At 42.6% G+C, this 15,365-nt stretch overlaps 1 protein-coding gene across 2 annotated transcripts in view; it reads right to left on the bottom strand.

Annotated features, from left to right (window-relative positions):
* Positions 1-15,064, bottom strand: part of LRCH2 (leucine rich repeats and calponin homology domain containing 2) — a 115,887-nt gene extending 100,823 nt beyond the window's left edge. Inside the window, exon 1 of one of the 2 annotated variants that reach the window (XM_075538159.1) lies at positions 14,338-15,064. In XM_075538159.1, coding sequence (XP_075394274.1) covers positions 14,338-14,824 — 487 coding nt within the window. In that variant the 5' untranslated portion in view covers positions 14,825-15,064. The remainder of the gene's footprint in view (positions 1-14,337) is intronic. The other variant, XM_075538157.1, reaches the window with a different exon arrangement.
* Between the last annotated feature and the right edge of the window lie 301 nt (positions 15,065-15,365).

Raw genomic sequence — 15,365 nt, 5'->3', positions numbered from 1 at the left:
ATCCATGAATGTGGTGGAGCATACAGGAAACAAATCAAGAAAAATTCTGATACATAACCAAACTCCTTGTGAGAATGAATCACAAAACCTAAGAGATCAGGACTACTGTTTCAGGAGACACCAAGATCAACTGGCAAAACATAGACCACAAAGACAATGTTTACATAATACTTGAATCCTCACTGGGGTCTTAAAAAGTCATGAGCAGAGTTCTAAGGTGCAACATATTTTCTTATCCTATTTGGAAGAAGAAGGAGTGATGAAAATTGAAAGACACATGGAAACATCTAGTCAAATGAACTATGGACTACATAAACATCAATCTTTACAACCCTGATACCAGAAGAACTAGATGGTGCCTGGCCACCATGACAACTGCTCTCAAAAGGATCACAATAGAAGATCTTGGATTAAGTGGGAGAAAACAGTGGGCAGAGGGTTGGGGAGGAACTCACAATAAAAAGAAAGTAGGTTTACTGATCAGATACAAACTCATGGAATCCTGGCCCACCAAGACCGTGAGGATGATATTCCTGCTCCGAGCAGCCAATGAACAGAGAGGACCATAGGTCTGGCATCACAATGAGACACCACTTCCCTCACTGACCCATAGCGCTATGGGAGAAAACACTGGAGACATAGTGCGGGAATTGTGCCTGATCCAATATCACCACACTGAGGTGAAACACTAAGGGTGGCAACAGAACAGCAAGAGGGAAAAGAGCAATGAAGTAACCAGGGAGTACCAAAAATAGACTTTGCCTCCAGGGCGTGGCACCCCATCAGACTGGACCAGAAAACACTCCTAAAGGTAAACAAACAGACCTTGAACTATTTATAGGTTTTTCTTTTTTTTGTCATTGGTTTTTTTTTAATTGTTGTTGCTATTTTGCTTTGTTGCTTTGTTTTCTTCTGTCTTGCTTTTGGGCAGATTATTATCTCTGCATGTCTAGCTAGGTAAGACAGGCGGGATAAACAATCTAGAGGAGCAAACAACAGGACCGACGGTTGCGGGGTGGGGAGGGCATGAGAGAGAGACAAGTGGGGGAAAGTAAGTGGGTGTTAACCAACCCAGGGACAAGTGATCTAAAACTAATGACAAGGACGGTATAGGAGGCCTGGTAGGGCTTGATCAAGGGCAATGTAACCGAGAGGAATTACTGAAACCTAAATGAAGGCTGAACATGATAGTGGGACAAGAGGAAAGCAAAAGGAAATAGAGGAAAGAACTAGGAGGCAAAGGGCATTTATAGAGGTCTAAATACAGACATGTACATATGTAAATATATTTATATATGATGCTGGAGAAATAGATCTATGTACAAATATTTACAGGTTTAACATAAAGGTAGCAGATGGACATTGGGTCTCTACTCAAATACTCCCTCAATGCAAGAACACTTTGTTCTATTAACCTGGCATTCCATGATGATCACCTTTCTGACACGATCACTGAAGACAAAGTAGGTGCATAAGCAAATGTGGTAAAGAAAGCTGATGGTGTCCCACTATCAAAAGATACAGCGTCTAAAGTCTTCAAGGCTTGAAGATAAACAAGCGGTCATCTAGCAGAGAAGCAACAAAGCTCACATGGAGGAAGCACACCAGCCTGTGTGATCACGAGGTGTCCATAGGATCAGGTATCAGGCATCAAAACACAAAAAAATCATATCGTTGTGAATGTGGGGGAAGTGCAGAATGGAAACCCAAAGACCATATGTAGGCAACTGGACATCCCCTTTCAGAAGGGTCACAAGGTAGAGACAAGCCACTCCGAGTGCAGTATAGCACTAATGGAACATATATCATTCCTCTAGTTCTTTAATGCTCTCCCCCGACCCGCCCCACTATCACGACCCCAATTCTACCTTACCAATCTGGCTAGACCAGAGCATGGGCATGGATACTGATAAGAGCTGGAAACACAAGGAATCCAGGATAAACCCCTCAGGACCAATAATGAAAGTAGAGATTCCAGGAGGGTAAGAGGAAGGTAGGGAGGCAAGTGGGGGATAAATCACAAGGATCTACATATAACCTCCTCTTAGGGGAATGTACAACAGAAAAGTGGGTAAAGGGAGGCACCGGTCAGTATAAGACATGAAAAATTTTTTATAAATTATCAGGGTTACTTGAGAGAGGGGGCTAACAGAGGGAGAGGAAAAATGTGGAGCTGATATCAATGGGTCAAGTAGAAAGAAAATGTTTTGAAAATGATGATGGCAACAAATGCACAAATGTGCTCGACCCAATGGAGGGATGGAGGGATTGTGATAAGGGTTGCATGAGCCCCCAGTAAAATGATTTTTAAAAGAAACTAGTGGAAAACCGAAGACTTAGCTGCTCATCATGTCTGGAATTGAATTCACCCCCAGGAAAGAATAATCAATCATTGAGATTAAATGGGCAGCATTTACACAAAGACAAAGCACAGAGGGTTAGGAAAGCAAGGAGAAAGGAGACAGGAAACACAGGAAGGAATTCAGATATGCAATGGCACATTAAGGGGATTGTGAAATGAAGCAAAATGTGCATGAATTGTTGAATGCAAAACTAAACCTTTACCCAATTCAGTTAAAAAAAAGATCAATACTAAGGTTCCAATGAAGTTCTGAATTTTATCTTTAAAACATTAAAACTTTAAGTATCATACAACAAAAATCTATTGAATGGATGCAAATATACACACAAATTGAACTGGTATGGGAAGAAGAATGAGACTATGTATATGAATATATAGAGAGAGGTCTGAAAAGGATATGTATTCACCTATGTTGTAAATATATCCATGAACGTAATAGACTCTACTATGCACACAGTGGGCCAAGTTGTAAAAACTTCTTTGACAAAATGAAACACCTTGAGGAAAGGAGTTATTAGGATCAGGGAGCTCAGAAAGATGGTGTAAGTGGACACCAAGGGCAATTGGCATAATATAGTCAGTCCACAAGACAATGTTTTACAGACTAATGAGTAATGACTAGGGTATTAACAGATTATAAACAATCATTTAAAGTGAAACTATTGATCTCTCCCCACCTGGATCAAAGAAAAGGGGCAGAAATCTAAGATTAATGAAAACAACTGGCCCGAAGGATTTACAGACCTCTACTACCCTCACCAGAAGAACTAGATATTGCCCAACTACCACTGAAAGGGATCGATCAGAAAGAGTCCCGGAGCAAGTGAGAGAAAAATGTAGAACAGCCCCTCCCCAATCATAAAAATGATCAGGTCAGAAAGAGATTGGCAGAAGGCAAGAGGATATGGCCCTCAACCACCCTTCAGGCCCAGAACTGAACTCACCCTCACACTCTGACGCAAATATCAGCCAAACAATCGAGAGTTCCATGAGGGAGACAGTAACAATAGGGAGGTCGATAGATATACTTTAGAATAACCAACCATCTGAGACCATAAGAGCAGTATGTGCGGAAGGACAAGTTCAGAAGTCAGGAAGGGTCGGGAAAGGAGGAAGGGGAAGAGGGGAAACGCAGGAAGGATGTGGGCTAAATGATGTTACATTTAGTAGGGGCTGAAATTAATTATTTGAAACAAAATGATTTTAAACTGCTCTATCAAAAACTGGTTTTCTCTGTCAACTGTCAGCCAATATACAATAAAAGGTTTAAAAAGTAAATTAATTTAAACAGAACATTTATAAGCTACAAGCTTCATCCAAACCAAAATTAAACCCACTGCCATCAAGTCCCTTCTGACTCATAGGAACTGGTTGCATAGTACACTACTGTCTGGGCTGTCAACTGCAAGTTCTGCTAACTGCAAAGTCAGCAGTTTGATTCCCCCAGTCCACTCTACAGGAGAAAGATGAGGCTTTGTGTTCCTGTACAGATTTATAGCCTCAGCGGCTCACATGGGGCAGTTCTATTCTGTCCTATAGAGTTTCTATGAGTCAAAAACAGCATCATGGCTTTCCAAAATAGATTTTTCATTTTACCAAAGAAACTTAAGATTGCCTGCAACGTATGTTAATTATAAGGTTTGGCTATTCATAACTATACAAATGAAAACAAATGACTACAAAACAGAAAATACTTTAAGCAAAGTGTCCCACTAACTCAAATCATTTCCGTCCTTAGACGTGTTGTACCATATACCAAGGGGCTTCGCAAAGTTCGTGGAAAAATTCTATTATCTTTGCATTCTAATTTTTACCAAATTTTTGAAGCCCGTCTCCCTTCCTCTAATGCTTTTCTCCCTGAAAATATATAGATTACTTAATGTAATTTTATACTCTTTTGAGTGGTTCCCTATGTAACCACCAACTTTCTATACTCTGATGAAACTGCCTCAGTTCATTAAGATTAAACGTGAAGACATTTTCAGTCAGGTTATTCCTACTTTACAAGAATAGCAGCTGCCCCACCACTACTTGACCTTACTTTGCCTGCAAATGAAGGTACTCCTTCTCCCTCATTATTAATTTTAACACTGAATTATTCTTGCCATAAAGTGCATGCAGATGGTGGCAGGTAAGTGTTGGGTCAGTGATTCAGATCCTCCAGCGACCTCAGGACAAAGATAAGCAGGTGTGCTCCTCGAAAGATTTCTCATCTCGGAAACCCTAAGGAGCAGTTCTACTCTGTCCTATCGAGTGTCATCTTAAGTTCAAATCAATTTAATGGCAATGGGCAGTGAGTAGTCAGGCTATTTCCCCCTCAGAAATGATGCAATTGTCACTCCTGCCTAATAATTAACTGACCCCATAGCTCAAGATTCTGAAAATAGCTCACATTCCAGGAAGAATTCCGAAACGAACAGCTATAATAATCTTAAGCATTATGCAACAGTTATATATCATTTATCTACATATTAAAGACTATGAGACATGATGCCCCTCAGTGACTAAGGGCGATACAGGGGACAGCACCGGAGACACAGTGTGGGAATTGCACCTGACCTGATCCCACCACACCGAGGCAAATCACTGGGGGAGTGCAGCGGAACAGCAAGGGAATGGAGTAGCAAGGTCCCCAGGGAATGCTGAAAGTGGACTTTGGGGCCAGGGCGTGGTGCCCCAACAGACTGGACTGGAAAACGCTCCTAAGGGCCAGCAAACGATCCCTGAACTAACTACAAGCTTTTCTCTTGTGAACTGTTTTGTTCTGTTCTTTTTCAGTGGTTTGTTTTGGTTGTTTTGTTGTCTGGTTGTATACTGTTGCTTTGTGTTACTCTGTCTAGTTTTCGTGCATGTTAGTGACTCCACAGGTCTGTCTGAATAGGACAGGCTGGATGAACTATCTGGATGAAAAACAACGGGACCAACAGTTCCGGGGGGACTTGGGGTGGGGGGGTAGGGGGGGGGTAAGGAAGTGGTGTTAACAAACCCAGGGACAAGGGAAAAACATGGGACCCCAAATGGTAGAGAAGGGGGAGTGGCAGGCCTGGTGGGAAATGATCAAGGGTAAGGTTGCTTAGAGAAGAGGTATACTCTAGCCCAGGTGGCGATGAAGCATGGTAGTGGGGCAGGAGGAAGGTCAAGGGAGATGGAGGAAAGAGCTAGGAGTCAAAGGGCATTCATGGAGGTCTAGACAAAAACATGTACATGCAAATATATATAGGAGGTTGGGGAAATAGATCTTTGTGTCTATATTTATAGGTCAAGTATTAAGGTGGCGGAAGGACCTTGGTCCTCTACTCAAACACTCCCTCTATGCATGAATACCTTCTTTTATTAAATTGGAACTCTATGATGCTCACTCTCCCGACACAACGGCTGGAGCCAAAGTGGGTGAACAAAGAAATGTGGTGAAGAAAGCTGATGGTGCCCGGCTATCAAAAGAGATAGTGACTGGGGTCTTAAAGGCTTGAAGATAAACAAGCGGCCATCTAGCTCAGAAGCAACAAAGTCCACATGGAAGAACACACCAGCCTGTGTGATCGAGTGGTCCCAAAGGGATCAGTTACCAGGCATCAAAGAACAAAAAATCATATCATTGACTGCACACCTCCATGATAGGATCGCTGAAGACAAATGGGTGCACAAGCAAATGTGGTGAAGAAAGCTGATGGTGCCCGGCTATCAAAAGAGATAGTGTCTGGGGTCTTAAAGGCTTGAAGGTGAACAAGCGGCCATCTCGCTCAGAAGCAAATAAGCCCACATGGAAGAAGCACACCGGCCAGTGCGATCACGAGGTGCCCAAGGGACCAGATATAAGGCATCATGCAAAAAAAAAAGATATAAGTGTGTGTATGTATGTGTATATATGTGTATATGTATATATGTATATGTATATATATATTATATTAAATGAAGGGGGAAGTGCAGAGTGGAGACCCAAGGCCCAAGTGTCGGCCAATGGAGATCCCCTCATAGAGGGGCTTAGGAGAGGAGATGGGTTAATTAGGGTGTGAGGTAGTATCGATGAAGAACACAGCTTTCCCCCAGATCCTGGATGCTTCCTCCCCCCAACTACCATGATCCGAATTCTACCTTGCAGGGCTGGATAGGACAGAGGCTGTACACTGGTACATATGAGGGCTGGAGGTACAGGGAATCCAGGGTGGATGATACCTTCAGGACAAAGGGCGTGAGGGACGATGCTGGGAGAGTGGAGGGTGAGTGGGTTGGAAAGGGGGAACCGATTACAAGGAGCCACATGTGACCTCTTCCCTGGGAGAGGGACAGCAGAGAAGGGGGGAAGGGAGACCCCGGATAGGGCAAGATATGACAAAATAACGAGGTATAAATTACCAAGGGCATATGAGGGAGGGGGGAAAGGGGAGGGAGGGAGAGGAAAAAAAAAAGAGGACCTGATGCAAGGGGCTTAAGTGGAGAGCAAATGCCTTGAGAATGATTGGGGCAGGGAATGTATGGATGTGCTTTATACAATTGATGTATGTATATGTATGGATTGTGGTAAGAGTTGTTTGAGTCCCTAATAAAATGTAAAAGAAGAAAAGAGAAAAAAATGATTAGGGCAAAGACTGTACAGATGTGCTTTATACAATTGATGTATGTATATATATGAACTGTGAAAAGAATTGTATGAGCCCCAATAAATTGTTAAAAAAAAAAAAAGAACAGCATTCAGGAAGAAAGCAAAAAGTCATTAAAAAGAAAGGAGAGAAAGAACTCAGTTGATGTCAGAAGAGACTTTAAAACTTGTGACTGAAGGGGGAAGTGCAGAGTGGAGACCCAAAGACCATTTGTCGGCCACTGGAGATCCCCTCACAGAGGGGTCTAGGGGAGGAGATAAGTCAGTCAGGGTGCAACGTAGCACCGATGAAGAATACAGCTTTCCTCCAGTTCCTAAATGCTTCCTCCCCGCCCCCCACCCCCCAACTACCATGATCCGAATTCTACCTTGCAAGACTGGATGGAGCAGAGAATGTACACTGGTGCAGATAGGAGCTGGAGGCACAGGGAATCCAGGATGGATGATACCTTCAGGACCAGGGGTGTGAGGGGTGATAACTGGGAGAGTAGAGGGTGAGTGGGTTGGAAAGGGGGAACCGATTACAAGGATCTACATGTGACCTCCTCCCTGGGGGACGGACAACAGAAAAGGGGGTGAAGGGAAACGCCGGATATGGCAAGATATAACAAAATAATAATTTATAAATTATCAAGGGCTCATGAGGGAGGGGAAAGCGGGAGGGAGGGGAAAAAAGAGGACCTGATGCCAGGGGCTTAAGTGCAGAGCAAATGCTTTGAAAATGATTAGGGCAAAGAATGTACAGATGTGCTTTATACAATTAATTGATATATGTATATGTATGGATTGTGATAAGAGTTGCATGAGCCCCTAATAAAATGTTTAAAAAAAAAAGACTATACAAGGGATAACCCCCCCCCCCCAAAAACAGATGTGATGTGAGGGAGACTGTGCATTTGGAGTTTGTTCCACTAGGTCAGACTGTTAATCAAGCTTTCTATTTAGAGGTTCTGAAAACATTGCATAACAGTGTGTGACCAAAAAAGACCTGATTTGTGGCAGACGGGGGACTAATTTTGCCGCCACAACAATGCACCTGCTCACACAGTCATGTTAGTGTGCCATTTTTTGGCAAAAAACAGCATGCCTCTTTTTCCCCATGCACCTGATTTACCTAACCTCATTCTGGGCGACTTCTTTTTGTTTCCTCAAATGAACAGGGGCATGAAAGGTCAGTGATTTGAGTAGGTGGAAAAGGTGAAGAATAAAACAAGGGAGGTGCTGTCTGCCATCCAAACAGATGAATTTGAAAACTGTTTCCAAGAGTGGAATCGTAGATTGGACAAATGTATTAAGTGTAATGGAGAGGACTTTGAGGGTGATAAAGTTGGTTTGTAAAATTTTTTTAAATACATAGCTTTGAAAAGTAATTCCAGATTTTGTTGGGTACATCCTCATACTTTTGAATATTAATATATTAGAATAAAATTATTTTCTAATTGTTACACATATTACTTACTATACATATTCGACTGTTTTAGAACCCCTTCAGAACAAGAGGCACCACCTCTGCTTTGCTTTGGAGAATAATCATGTTTCGAAAGTTGAGGTTCACCAAATGCTTGTTTAATGAATCTATATAAAAACAATCAAAAAGAGAGGCCTGAAAACAAGCTATACAAATATATTTAGGGAAACATTTTCAGAAAGAAATAACCTGTTTGTAGTATGGTGTTTCTTTTAATAATAGCTTTGCTATAAACAGAAAATGTGTTACAATGGAAACCACACTGGAACTGTAGTAGAGTAGCAAAAGCCAGACTGTGACCCCCATGCTGCCAGACACCAGGCATTTCACTTTGGGACTATCACTTAAACTCTCTCAACCACAAGGAGCAATTACTATGTACGCTGCCAAGCTCACATGAGTTATTATTAGAATACAATAGGATAATATACATAAAAGTAGTTGACAATGTTAAGTGTTGTGTAAATGTTATTATTTAATGATGGATATGTCCCTGTATCCTCCAATTTTAAAATAAAACATAAAATTTTTAATTAAAACTTGGAAAAGAAATAAATTTAGGGACAACTTTGTGTATTACAAAAGGATTTATCACAATGAAATAAATCCCTATGAAGTTCACCCACACAAATTCAACCTCCAACAATTAAAATGTGACTCAATTCTCAAGAAATGAGTTTCAAACTCGATATTTTGAGGAAGACATTATGGCCCAAAGCAAGGCTGATGGTTGAATCAGACGGCAAAATCACAAGCAGCTCTTGCCCTGACTGGAGAGAGCCTCCACTTGTGTACCAGAATCAGGAGCTACCTTTATCTGGTTCCATTTTACAACTTGAAAGAAGGTACTATGCTCCACAGTGGAAGAGGCGAACCGACCCATGTCAGAAATACTAGAGTTGATTCCTGGTTTAAAGGGATATGTGTAATTGTCGGAGATGCAACCCAAACGTGTGTTTAAGAATTCCCCAATCTGTTCTGCAGACCGATTGCATTGGGCCGTATGGAGGTACATAGAAGCAAAGGGAGCAGCTGCAAGAGACTGAGACACAAACACATATCTGTAGCCCTGATAACAGATTCAAGTATGAAAAGGTTCAAGATTCTTTGGGTAACTACTAAATTCATTGTCAAAGACTTTTAAAGTGGACAAAATATCACTGTACTGAGTAAAAAAATAGTTCAAGTCAATTATCCTTTGTTCTGTCAATATGACCTACAGAGTACCATCTCTACCAATCTCACAGAAGGCCTTAAAATGGAAGTCGGCTACCTTCCGAAATGGGTGGCCAGCTTTCTGATAGCTTCGTTAATGTCTTTATGTGGGTGAGAATCTGAGTCAAGGAATAATAGGTGAAGGCAGATCTACTCAAAGTTATGAGCAAATGCTACCAACTGGAGAGTCAAGTAAATTAGCAAATACAACCGTCTAAATGTAAATCTTCTGTAAGGCTTGCCATAATCAGCTCCGAGCTCCATTCCAGGAAAGGAATGCGAGCGCTGCACAAGGCTGGAGATAGAAAGCGGGCAGCACGCCGTGGGCGGGGGAAGGGGCCAGATAAGGAAGAACAGATCCCAGAAGCAAAAAGAGAGGTAGAAAGATGCCAAGGATAAACCTTGCCAACAGCTGCCTACTGTCTATTTTCTCTCACAGCGGGGTGAACCGTGAACAGAGCAAAGTAGATTCAGCTGTACATATTCCGGGGTACTCGCTTATTCACGAAAACCAGGAAAATACCATTAAATGTAAACCAGAGTTGTGCATGGGAATTGAGGAAACTTTAGTACCTTCCTCAGAAATGTCTAATTTGTATAGACAAAATAAGGGGTCTTGGCGGAACGGGTGGGTAGGCGTTGGATTGCAAACAGCAAAGTCAGTGGTCCAACCACCCCAGCTGCTCCACGGGAGACAGATAAGGATCGGCTCCTGTCCAGATTGACAGCCTCAGAAACCTCACAGAGTGTCATATCACTAGGAGTCAGAGCAGACTCCGTGGCAGTAGGTTAGAGGCATCACATGTAGAGAACAAAACGAGTTCCTACGTCACAGAAGCCTAGTGAAAAGAACATCAAACTAGAACGTAAACGCCTAACTCCTAGCTGGGGTTTTGACCTTGACAAGTATCAGGACTGATGAGTCATTAGATTTTCATCAACGTTCACATTCCCTCAGATAGTAAGTTTTTCTTGAGTGTCCTGAAAAAATGAGCTATTTTACGGTTTCGCAATCCTGCTTGCACAGGAGTCCTGGTGGCATAGTGGTTATGGCTTGAGCTGCTAACCACAAGGTCAGCAGTTTGAAATCACCAGCTGCTCCATGGGAGAAAGTCAAGGCTTTCTGCTCCTATAAAGAGTTACAGTCTCGGAAACCAGAAACCCACAGGGGCAGCTCTACCGAGCCCTTTTGGGTTACTATGAGTTGAAATCAACTCAATGGCAGTAAGTTTGATTTTCTGTTTAATCCTAGCTGCATATTAGTATTACTAGGGGATATATATATAATATGGTTATAGTTAATTAATTTATGTATATTGAATATACAGGACTCCAGGCCTGAGATATTCTGCTTTAATTAGTCTGAAATTAGGCTAATAGTTTTTTTTAATCCCATGCAGTAGGGATATCATGAGGGTAGGGGATGTTGGGGAGGGGCAGTGGGAGAAAGGGAGAACCCATCACAAGATTGAATATATACCCCCGCTCCACCTCAGGAGAATGAATAGTAGAAAGGTGGGTGAAGGGAGACAACAGATAGTGTAAGACTGAAATATCAATAATAATATATCATTGATCAAGGATTCACAAGAGTGGGAGGGTGGTGGAGGGAAAAATGAGGAGCTGATACCAAGGACTCAAGTAGAAAGAAATTGTTTTGGAAATGTTGATGGCAACATATATACAAGTGTGCTTAATACTACTGAATGATGAATTGTTATAAGATTTGTAAGAGGTCCCGAATAAAATAATTAATTTATAAAAATCCCATGCAATTTTATTGTGTAGGCAGGGTGGAGAACCATTGGTCTATTTAATCATATGTCTATGTGAGGGACAAGTAAAATAATGCAAAATGCCTTTACTCCTTCTTTGGGAATTTATTTTCCCTGTATTAGCTAACTTTCTTTTGACTCCCTTGCTGAAATCCTCATCACTTCCCTAGATTATTAACAAAATTGCCTCCTAGCTATTTTCCCTTCCTCCCATTTCCTGCCAATCCAATAAATCATTATACATTTTCTTACCTAATCAGACTAAGAGTCTGGGTTAGGGGGATGGGAGGAGCCAGTTCCAGCAAGGAAGAGAATGAGCAAGAAGCAGAGGTAGGAATGAAGATATTTGCACTGATAGGCTAGAAAACAGATCTAAATTTAGCTAAAATATGTTTGGTAGCAATTAAATGAGAGAATGAATAAACCAAGTAAAGCCAAATTTGGGTAAACCTGAAATCAAGGCATAGGAGTTTATTTCTGAAACATTTTAAGTATAATAACGTCCCCAAACAGATCTGTGCCCATCAAATAGTGCATACTTGTGTGTATACATGTGTGCACATAAATATAATCTCTGACATGTGCTATTTTTTCAGGTCCTGGGTACCTACCTTGTGTCTACATAATGTTCACTGGTATCTTTAGAACATAATATCCTTAAATATTTCCCGGCTGAATGCTGTCAAAGTGACTGTAACCCCCACCTAAATTTTCTCATTTAAAGGAAAAAAAGAGCAGCACAGTATCTGTTTTTTCCTATTTGAGTTTGAAAGGCTCCCACAAATAGTATACATATGTTCAACTGAAAATAATAACAAAACGAGGTAGAATTATTTCAGTAAGCTCTTGTGTTTACTGTAGACACTGCTAAAAGGTTAGGATGAATGTTTACTAAGAACAAAGATGGTTCTGGTTCATATTGAAGCTTGCCTCCAAAAATCGACGAAAGGACTAAAAAGCAAAAGGTTTAACCACAGTTCATGATAATTCATATTTGAGGGAAAAAGTATCAAATAGGCTATAAGCAAGATATGAGAAGAATGAACCAGGATGTTCTTTATGCCCTACCCATAATGATTTTACCATCTTCTCAGGAACAGCAAGACAAATGGGAGAAAGGAAATACACTGCTAAGTAAATGGGAAAGACAATAAGAATCATGGGATTTCAAAGAAATAGGAGGCTGATGCAGACTAAGTGTTGGAAACAGCTTCTTTGAAAATCAGGGCCTGGAATAAAATTAACTGAGTGGAGAAAAGAAGGAACTCCGCAGCACAACTATCACCTTGTGCAAAGATGAAACAGAAATTCACAAATACATTTGAGGGGCAAGGACTTGACCTAGGTGGAACAGAGGGCTCCACTTGCGAGGACTTGAGAAGACAAGGTGGCAACAGTAAAGGGGCCTGAATGCCAATACCCAATCCTTCAAACTTGGTTATGTCGCTAGAGAAAGCCTCTCAAGGGTGTGCAGAACAATAAGTAAAACCATGTGTATGTCCATTTAATGGATGATACCGCTTGGAACCATTTTTCTTGGAGCCCTTGAAGAACATATCAAGTAGTATAATTATCTTGCCAAGTATACTCATGAATATGCAAACATATTGTTTAGGAAATCTGTTCAGCGTGAAGGAGTAAATACTCCATCATGCATTTCAAACTACAGAATCAGCGATCAATTGCACATCCATAGTTGTTATGAATAAATCCTTAGGGAATCACCAGACGGAAGGGTTCCATTTTGATTTTCCCCCTCCTTCCCACAGACCTTGTTTTGATATCCCCAAAGTGAAGACCTAGAGAGGCTCTTATTCTTGAAAGCAAGACATGGATCTCTTGCTACTGCCCATTAGCAATGGATTCCTGGCCTATGTGTTTAATAATGACTGTATCTAATACAATAATTTTGTCTATGAAGTATAGCAGGACACCAGGTGACACAAGCATAGGGACAACAAAAATGAAGATTGTGAATAGCGAAAAAACCCTTTCCTCAAACCAAAACACACCTGAAATAATCAGCCCTGGTTTGATGCAAATGGGAAAGAGAGTTTGTTCATACAAACAACAACAAACACCATCTCCAACAAAGACTACCAGAGTGTATTTGAGGAACATTACAATGGGCAGTTTCTCATTCAAAATGGTAAATCAACAATCCACAACTCTGTGTGGAACGGGCTGCATTTTCTTTTTCAACGGTGAGCTTGGATTTCTGGCTTTTCCTGCTATAAAAATTAAAACTCGAGCCTAACTCAAATGGAGGATTATCTTTCTCCTAGTAACCAGACCCATAAATGACTGGTGATTTCATTTGCCAATGCAAGAAATAACCAATTTAGCCAGCATAACCTTCCGAAGGCCAGGAAAACGAAAAATCTCAGCCTGTAAAAGGTAAACAGGACAATAAAGCCCAGAATATTCTAGGATACACACACACACACACACACACACACACACACACACGCAAGAACAGGAAATCGCTGGCCATGTTGCTGCTGCGCTATGAAAAGGGATATGCCATTCTCAGAGGTTTAATATGTAGAGATTATGATTTTTTAGGTATCAACTTTCCCCCACCCTCGCGAAAGATGAGGAACATCCAAGAGAGTTGGGAGAACAGCATTGAGGCAGGTAACAGCATCCCCCCCCCCCCCCACACACACACACACACCACCACCACCACCACACACACCTCTCATCCTTTACTGGGGTAAACTCGCTGTTCACAAAAAATGCTAATCCACCCCTCCCATCCTAGTCAGTTTCCCTGCATCCTGCAGTCAGCATTTTCCCTCACCCCCTCCTCCCCGGGTCAGTCCCACCGCCCCCGCGCCTCCGCCCTGATCAGCAGTGTCCAGCCGCCCCTCACTGCTCCCAGCCACCCCCCTAAAACCCCCCACTCCCGTCCTGTCACCTGCTTGGGTGGTGTCCGTCAGGTCATAGCCGCTGCCTGGGAAGTCTCGGAGTTTCCTGCCACTGAGACTCAGAATGCCGGAGTTGCCCGCCTCCTCCAGGGCCCGGTCCAGGCTCCGCACGGTGTGTTGAGGTTGCAGGCTCCCCGGGTTCCACTGCGGCCCGTTGGGGAACGGCTGGCCGAAAAGAGTCGGTACCGGGATGGGCACCGCCAGGGTCCTGCCGCCGCCGCTTCCCCCTCCTGCCCCGCCACCTCCCCCCGCTGCCGCGCCACCGCCACTGTTACTTCCACCGCCCCCACAACCGCCGCCCCCACTGCTCCCACCGCCTCCCTGACTCGCCGCCATGTTCCTAGGAGAGAGAATAGCCCCCGACAATACTCTCAGCCTGGGCGGCGAGTGTAGGGGGTGCTTAGGACGCATGCGCGGGCTGGGAGGGGGCGAGGTAGCGAGTGGGAAGGACCGAGGGGGCGGGCAGGGAGGAGGCATGGGATCAAGAGGAGATGCTGTTGCAAAGTGTAAACTGCTGCCTTTCAGAAATAGCTGATCAAAGGAAGGATGCTAGATCTTGAGTCCGTTGCTTTGGGTACCAACATCTTGCGAAGCAACACAGGTCATTTGGCAATATGTCACCAGATCTCTAAGTTGCTTCACCTTGTCTGTTCTGTAAAATAAACACAGAGAGAGAGAGAGAGAGAGAAAAGAGATTCATTTCTTATAGCAGCCTGTCAAACGAGTATCAAGCCGACTGCCAGGGTCGCGGGACTCATGTGCAAGAGAAGAGAATCAACCTAAGGGATCATTTGGAAAGGAAACGATGCAGGATTGAGTTTTAGACATGTATGAATTTTGGCAGAGTTTGGAATCTCAAAATATGACAAGACTTTTAGAATATTTTCAAGGACTGCTCTCGTTCCAGTGTCTACGGTCTCAGCCAAACTTCTGCTGTCCGAAACTTTGGAAGAATGCACTCGGCGTCCTGTTCTATCATTCTTTGAAGTGCTGCCAAGAGCTCCTAAATATGTCCTTT

Source organism: Tenrec ecaudatus, chromosome X, assembly GCF_050624435.1.
Source record: "Tenrec ecaudatus isolate mTenEca1 chromosome X, mTenEca1.hap1, whole genome shotgun sequence".
In the NCBI taxonomy this organism is placed as follows: domain Eukaryota; kingdom Metazoa; phylum Chordata; class Mammalia; order Afrosoricida; family Tenrecidae; genus Tenrec; species Tenrec ecaudatus.
This window is presented reverse-complemented; position numbering and strand designations above follow the sequence as displayed.